This window comes from Myotis davidii, unplaced genomic scaffold (assembly GCF_000327345.1).
Source record: "Myotis davidii unplaced genomic scaffold, ASM32734v1 scaffold663, whole genome shotgun sequence".
Taxonomy (NCBI): domain Eukaryota; kingdom Metazoa; phylum Chordata; class Mammalia; order Chiroptera; family Vespertilionidae; genus Myotis; species Myotis davidii.
This window is the reverse complement of record NW_006295816.1, coordinates 1,663,738-1,671,318: the sequence shown is the minus strand read 5'-3', so window position 1 is coordinate 1,671,318 and position 7,581 is coordinate 1,663,738. Positions and strand designations below refer to the sequence as shown.

Here is a 7,581-nt window from a genome sequence, read left to right as displayed (position 1 = left end):
TTGCCCACCAGCTCCTGCAGCAGGCGAGAGGCAGAGGCTGACCCCCGGGCGGACAGCTCCTCGGAGCCCGCCCGCCCCCTCAATCCCAGCGCCACCCCGGGTCCCAGCCCCACCTCTCCGCCTCTCTGGCCGTAAATAACCCGCAGGTTCCCAGGCAAGCCCCCAGCAGCCCTAGGTTCTCAGAGAAACCTGACCGGTTCTAATGGTAGCAACACCCAGCAAAGCATGCAGCAGGCGGCAGGCAGAGAGCTAGCTCAGAGCCCACAGCTGCAGCCCCCAAGGCCTCACAGAGGCCGCCCTGCCCTCCTCTGGGGCCCAGGGGCCTGGCCGACACCCCAGCCCCAGGGCCCGAGCCGTCGCTAGACGTGCACCTGAGTTAGGGTCCCCGCGAAGCGAGGGGCACTGACCTCGGCCTCCCCACCCTTGGGGGCTTCTGAAGCAGCCTTGACGGCGGGGGTGGCGGGCTCGGTCCTCCGCGCCCCGGCCTTTGCCTTAGGAGTCCCAGGGGGCAGGGCAGTCTCTGGAGGTGGTTTCGGCACAGGCTCCGCTTTAGCCGGGGACCCTGTCTTCTTTTCCTGGGCACTGCCCGGGGTCCTGCTGGGCTCAGAAGCCCTGAGGGGCTTTGCTTGGGGGCTGGCCTTGGCGGGCAGAGGGCCTGAGGGCTGGCCCGGCCCCTGGGGCCCTTTCTGCTTCGGAGGGGCTGTTCCGGCCGCGCGGTGAGGGGCCCCGGTGGGGGGCTGCGGCGAGGCGGGCGGGGGGCGGGGGGCTGGCTCCCCCAGGCTGCCCTCCAGCAGTCGCTTCGTTTGGCAGTTCAGACAGAGCCACTCGGATTTCTGTGAGGAGAGGAAGGGAAGTGGGGTCATGGGGACACTGAGCACTCAGAGTATTTCCATGCCCCTCTAACCTGGAGGAGGAGAAAGCCTTCTAAGGCAGGCACCGAGCACGCGGGGAAGACTGGTGGGTGTGTTGCCCCAGATGGCAGACTTTCCCAGGCTTAAAGGCATTCGCAGCCCAGCCGGCGGGGCTTAGGGGTGAGCGTCCACCTATGAGCCAGGAGGTCACAGTTCGATCCCGGGTTGCGGGCTGGATCCCCTGTGGGGGACGTGCAGGAGGCAGCCGATCAAAGGTTCTCTCATCATTGCTGTTCTATCTGCCTCTCCCTCTCCCTTCCTCTCTGAAATCAGTAATTTTTAAAAAGCACGTATTCACAGTTAAAATGATGAAACCAAAAGAAGGGTCCCTTCCTCTCCCCACAGAGAGCTTCCCAGCCAGACAAGGAGATGGAGGGGAGAGGAGGGGAGGGGAGGGGAGGGGAGGTTACGGCACAGGGGTCTGGACAAGAGGGGCATCTGGGCCCCCAGGGAGCAGACAGCCCCTCTGGCTGGTGTGGGGGGGCCCGGGGACCAGCCGGCGCTGAGGGGGATGCCCTCCCTGGGGTCAGGGTGTCAGCAGGCCCCTCTGCTCACACCCACAGAAAGCGCCATGTCAGGGCTCCGTCCTGCGTGCTGCCCAGAGCCACACGCCACATCTCTGCTTCAGTTCTGGCAGCGCCCAGCCAGGCCCTGTGCGCTGAGGGTGAGGCCTGCACACAGGCTTGTTACTCGGGGCCTGGAGACCGTCTCCCTGAGACGGCAGCTCTTCCCTGCCCGAGGCCTGGCCCAGGGCCCAGCTATGGAGGGGACCCTGCAGGGCCCAGCCCGAGGCACCATGTTGGGCTCCCTCACCTGTGATGCTCTGTGCAACCCCCTCCCAACCCCAGCTGCAGCGAGGCGATGGGCGCTGGCCACGTGCTGGGCTGGGCTGCTTGGCCTGGCAGGGTCCACTCCCGCAGGTGCCTGTGGAGAGCGCTGGGCAGGCTGAGCCCACGCCCTGAGAGGGGCAGAGCACCGTCTCAGCTAAGAATCCCACCGCATGCCCAGCACCGCCTGGGCACACAATGAAAATGCGCCCACATCAGAGAGAGTGGTGCAATGGCACCAAGGCCCTTAGAGGTGGACGGGCTGGACAGAGCGTAAGAGAGAGTCCTGGGACTAAATAAGAGCTTCCCCAGCCCCAGGATCAGCAGGGGCTGGGATTTGGGCCCAGAGCAGGGCTGGCGCAAGGCAACACTGCCCTGCTCCACCGAGGGTCCCTGCACATGGCCATCCAGGGCTCACGGCCATCCAGGGCCGGCCTCTCCGGGGAGGCCATCTCCCCGCTCACCCGGGTGGCGTGGCACACCTCTCCCCCTACCTCTGGCCCGCAGACCCCACCCCGAAGCACCAGTCCAGGGGAAGCAAGAGCACCTTGGAAGGTGGCCTGGATGAGGAGGCAGGCGTCTTGCCAGGGGCTCAGAGCCAGCCCCGCAGCGGCCTGCTCACCAGGCCCTCAGCAAAGCCTGGAGCCCGAGGCCCCCTCCAGCCGTGTTCCTGCAGGTATGTTCCTGCCCCTGCTAACACATGGAGGCCGCCCCAGGCGTGTTCCTGCCCCTGTTACACATGGAGGCCCCCCCCAGGCGTGTTCCTGCCCCTGTTACACATGGAGGCCCCCCCCAGGCGTGTTCCTGCCCCTGTTACACATGGAGGCCCCCCCTAGGCGTGTTCCTGCCCCTGCTACACTTGGAGCCCCACCCCCAGGTGTGTTCCTGCCCCTGCTAACACATGGAGGCCCCTATCCAGGCGTGTTCCTGCCCCTGTTACACATGGAGGCCCCCCCTAGGCGTGTTCCTGCCCCTGCTACACTTGGAGCCCCACCCCCAGGTGTGTTCCTGCCCCTGCTAACACATGGAGGCCGCCCCAGGCGTGTTCCTGCCCCTGCTACACATGGAGGCCCCCCCTAGGCGTGTTCCTGTCCCTGCTACACATGGAGCCCCACCCCCAGGCGTGTTCCTGCCCCTGCTAACACATGGAGGCCCCCCCAGGCGTGTTCCTGCCCCTGCTAATACATGGAGGCCCCCCCAGGCATGTTCCTGCCCCTGCTAACACATGGAGGCCCCCCCAGGCGTGTTCCTGCCCCTGCTAATACATGGAGGCCCCCCTCTCCGGGCCCTGCTACTCAGGCAGCGAGGAAGAGAGGGAGGGCTGGCAGGAGGCAGCATGTGAGCTGTGAGCTAAAAATAAACACCGGACCAGCCCTGGGCAGGGGGAAGGGTAGGGGCATGGGGCTGGGAGGGGTGGAGCCAGGAGAGACCTGGCCCCGGGCCAGTCTCTGGGGACTGAGGACAGGGTGAGAGGCAGCAGACAGAACCCCTGTGCCTGGGGGCTGGGACTCAGCTGCTCTCATCTCTCCCTCCACCTGCCCGCCACGCCACACCCCGCCCCTGCTCCTCCATCCCCTTGCTCATTCATTCACTTGTCATTCTCTCCCACAGTCCCCCTCACCCAGCCCTGGCCTCGGGGAGCTGCTGCCGGCTTGACCCTGTCTGTCCTCTGCGGCAAGTAGGCAGGGGGCCATCTGGGACCGGGGAAGGGACCATGGGAGGCGCTGGCGACCATTTCTGCCTTGCCTCCCTCGGCCCAGCTCCTTTCAAGCCGGAAGGTGGGAGCCCGAGGGCGAGTGGCTCTAAAGGTGAGAGGTGGCGTGTGCACACCATCCATGGAGGACGGAGCCTGGAGCCGGCGTCAGGGAAGGGGAGTGAGTTGTCCCAGGTCTGGAGGATGCCCACGGGCTACTGTGTCCGAGGGGGCCGGCTGGGCTGCATGGGAAGCGGGGCTTCCTCCCCGGCATCGTCTGAATGACCCGCAGGCGCAGTCTCCTTATCGGAGGAGCTCGCCCATGTGTCAGCCTGGTGACAGTGACACCGGCCAGACCGATGCCTGTGGCCGCCTGGCCCACAGCCCAGCCCCACTGCCAGGGGCAGAGGATGAGCCCAGCAGAAAGGGTGCCCAGGGCGCGGCTGCTGGTGCTCTGTTCCTCTCGTGCTGTGCCGGCTGCCCTCCCTGTCCCCAGGCATGCGCAAGCCCCTCTTTTCTGGGCTCTGCCTCCCACAGCAGCAATCGCCCCTGAGAGCCGCCACGCGTGCCCCTGAGGCCGGGCTGTGACCCCGTGCTCCGGGACCTAGAGTTCCACCCCCTGGGGGCGTCCCCCGTGAGGCCGGGATCTCGCACTGCACAGGGTGGACTCACAGCAGACCGCCCTGGAGGGTGGGGACCCTCCTGTCCCACCGAGACCCTCTTTCGGACACTCCGCTTGTCCTTAGGCCTCCTGGCTCAGGGCTGACAGTTTGGGCCTCGCGTGAGCATCAGAGGGTGGCATCTCACCTGGTTCCCACAGAACCTGAGAGGGAGCACGCCTGCCCCTCCACAGCGGGGGGGACGCGCGCCCCAAGATCACTGCCCCAGAGGCAGCCGGGGCAGGTCCGGAGCAGAGGCAGCTGCTGGCCTCTCGCCGATGCCCCCGCCGCCCCGTCCCACACATCACAGGCCGGGCCCTTGGCCGAGGGAGGCTGGTGTTTGCAAAATTATGGTCACAAGAACCCGGCCGTGTCACGGCAACCATTCCACCTCCACTCATTTCTTCCCAAACCCTATTTTGAACTGAAAGCCAATTAAAAATTAAGCCAGAGGGTACCATTATCCTTCAACAAGATAAATAGGTGAGAAGTCATTATGAGACGACGCACTAACCGGCACTACGGGCTGTTTTTGTTTTTTGCAGAGGAGACGTCACCAGGAGGAGGGACAGCTTTGCTGCCTCTGTATGTTCTGGGCTCCCTGTCTAGGAAGAGGGTAAAAGACTTTTAAATATATTTTTATTGATTTCAGAGAGGAAGGGAGGGGGACAGAGATAGAAACATCCATGATGAGAATCACTGATTGGCTGCCTCCTGCATGCCCCCCACTGGGGATCGAGCTGGCAACCGGGCATGTGCCCTGACCAGGAATCGAACCGTAACCTCCTGGTTCACAGGTCGACGCTCAACCACGGAGCCACGCCGGCCGGGCTAAAAGGTTTTTGAAGCTCAGAGATGTTGAGGAAAGTTCCCAACCTGACAGCCCGAGCAATTGGTCCCGGCCGCAGGTGGAGCCCCGCAGGGCTAAGAGGCCTGAGGGCAGCAGGCCGTGGGTCCCCGGGCTGCCCTCCCTCACGGTGCACTGACAGCACGGCCCTCCCAGCCTGGCCTCGGCCTTGGCCAAGCGAGGTATGCGGGGACCAGGCAGCCTCCCGCGGCTGGAGAAGCGCCTTCCGGCAGTCTGGGCCCCGTGGAGAAGTCAGGAGCCTCCAACCAAGATCACACCAAGGTCAGGGGACACACCGAATGGCTCCCAATGCCAAGTGGCCATTCGCTGAGTTGAGATCAAAGATAGCCCACCGTCTGGTTAGGGCCTCAGCAAAGAACAAGATTGTCGGGGAGGGGAGAGGGGACTCCAACACCAGCCCCTGGCAAGGCCCAAGGCAGGCAGAGCCGGAGAAGGTGGTGGTCATTGTCTGGGGAGGGAGGGGGAGGGCTGGGCCAGGCGTGGCCGTGAAGACTGAGCGGAGAGGCCGGGACTAGGAGAGTGGGAGAAAGAGCCCGCGAGGTGTGGTCGACGAAGTGGACCTGGTGAGAGAGGGGTGCGGAGGACCCCAGGCCGCCCGCCTGCCTCTCTGATGGCGGGTGGTGGCACGGTTTGCGGTTCCCGTGGCGGGAACCCCAGGGGCGGGCATGGCTGCCCCCATACCTCCCCAGGAGCAGCACGGTCCTCTGGGTGGCGGTATAATAGGCAGAGCCGCGAGGAGGAGGAGGAAGGAAAGCTGGGCCACTGTGACGGCCACGTGCGCAGGAGGCAGGGAGCCGGGCGCGGTGGGAGGAGCCAGGACCAGGATGCCAGGCCCACCGAGGCAGCAGTGCAGCGGCCATGGAGACCTCGGCACGTGAAGGGGGCGCAGGGCAATGTGGCCACTGAGAGGCAGAGGCTCAGGGTCCAGGAGGGCAAAGCCAAGCAGCTGATGAGACCCAGGGTGGCCTGGCCCCAGGGCGTCAGAACGGTGCCCACAGACCGTGGCAACACCACATCCGGCTCCACTGTCCCACCCTCGGCAGCGGGGTGTGCAATCCCCACTCCGTGCATGGCTCAGCCCCCCACATGACAGCAGGGATGGGCCAATTACAGACCCACAGAGGGGGACACAGGCTGTTATGTCCAGGGCAGCCGAGCAGCCCCCAGGGGTCCTGAGCAGGGAGAGTGGGTCCGGGGAGCGTCAGAAGCAGCTCCACCAGGGTCTCCGCACCATCTGAGCCTCCCAGGCGGGGCCCAGGCTTCTCGAGAGCAGGGGGCGTCCTACTCCCTCCCACCCAGCTCTGCAGCGCTCAGCACCTTTCCCTGGAGCAGGGGCTGCGGAGAGACAGCCCCAGCCCCCGTCTCAAACTCTCCTGCAGCTCGGGAGAGCGCCTCTGAGCACCCCACAAGCAGGCTCAGGGGAGCAGGCCGCCCGGGAAACACGGACCGAGGCTGAGGCTTTGACAAGCAAACATCAACACCCACCACCAAGGACCTGAGGAAGGGATGGAGGTGGACACCGCCTGGCCGGGTCAGGGCCTGGGCCACGGGGCACGGCCTGCCCACGGTGAGAAGCCTGCCTTCTCCTGGGCCCACAGCCCTCCACCCCTGTGAGGGGCACAGGCTAAGGGCAGGTGGGACCCCAGGTTCTTCCTCCCTGGGCAGAGGGGGTTGGCATCTTTCATCAGGTCCTGCCACGAGAGCTGGGAATGGGGGGAGGCAGTTCAGGGCCTCCTGTGCCTGGCAGACCCTGGGACCAGCCTCAGGGCACTCAGCCAGGCAGAGGCAGCAGGCACACCACCCGCACCCACCGTGCCAGTCAGGTCTCTGAGTGGAGGGGCGACCGGGGCAGGGACAGAAGAGAGGGCAGCCCTCAGGGCATCCGCGGTGGAGGGCGCCCCGTGGCTCAGCCCCAGCTCGCGGGGTCCTTTGCTCCCACTTGCCCGTGCCCCCACAACCCCGGGTCCCTTACCTCCACCAGGTGGGGTGTCGGGTTGAAGCCACAGAGGTTGCACACCTGGAGCTGGCAGGCGGTGCAGGTGTTGTAGTTGGCTGGGCCCTTGCTGCCCACGTTGAGCTCGGCTTGGCACAGTGGGCAGGTGGGCCTGTCCTTCGGCATGGCCTTTGGCTTGGCAGCAGCCTTGGGCACTGCCTGCTGTTCTGCTCGGCCATGCTTTGGGCTGGGTGTCCCCGCAGTTCTCGCCGGGGCTCCGGGCCCTGATGAGGCACCTGCCCTGGCTGCAGGCTCAGCTTTGGCTCCAGCTGCAGGCCCAGGCCCGGGCCCTGAGCCTGGGGGTCTCGGGCCAGCGTCCTTGCTGGCATCACTGAAGACGATCTTGGGGGGCCCCTTGCTGGAGGCAGGCTGGCCCTGGGCGTCGGCCTCGGGCTGCACGGACATGAGGGTGCTCGCCTGGGTTAGCAGCGACGCGCCGAGGCCAAAGAGCTTCCCGGTGAGGCCCTCCTGGGCCTGATCAGCAGCGCCAGGCCCGGAGGGCACCGCGGTGGCACTTCTGCCCGGGGCCTCTCCCGCAGGGGGCCGGGGCCCGGCTGTGGAAGGCTTGACGGGGTGAGGGGGCTGAGGAGACACCTTCCCCCGCTCAGGAGGGGCAGCTGCCTGGGCAGG

At 66.1% G+C, this 7,581-nt stretch overlaps 1 protein-coding gene across 1 annotated transcript in view; it reads right to left on the bottom strand.

Annotated features, from left to right (window-relative positions):
- Nucleotides 1-7,581, bottom strand: part of BSN (bassoon presynaptic cytomatrix protein) — a gene marked incomplete at both ends in the record, with an annotated part of 27,753 nt that overhangs the window by 12,061 nt on the left and 8,111 nt on the right. The window contains 3 exons of the mRNA XM_015568279.1: nt 9-14; nt 408-833; nt 6,931-7,580. Of these exons, the coding sequence (XP_015423765.1) occupies nt 9-14; nt 408-833; nt 6,931-7,580 (1,082 nt within the window). The remainder of the gene's footprint in view (nt 1-8; nt 15-407; nt 834-6,930; nt 7,581) is intronic.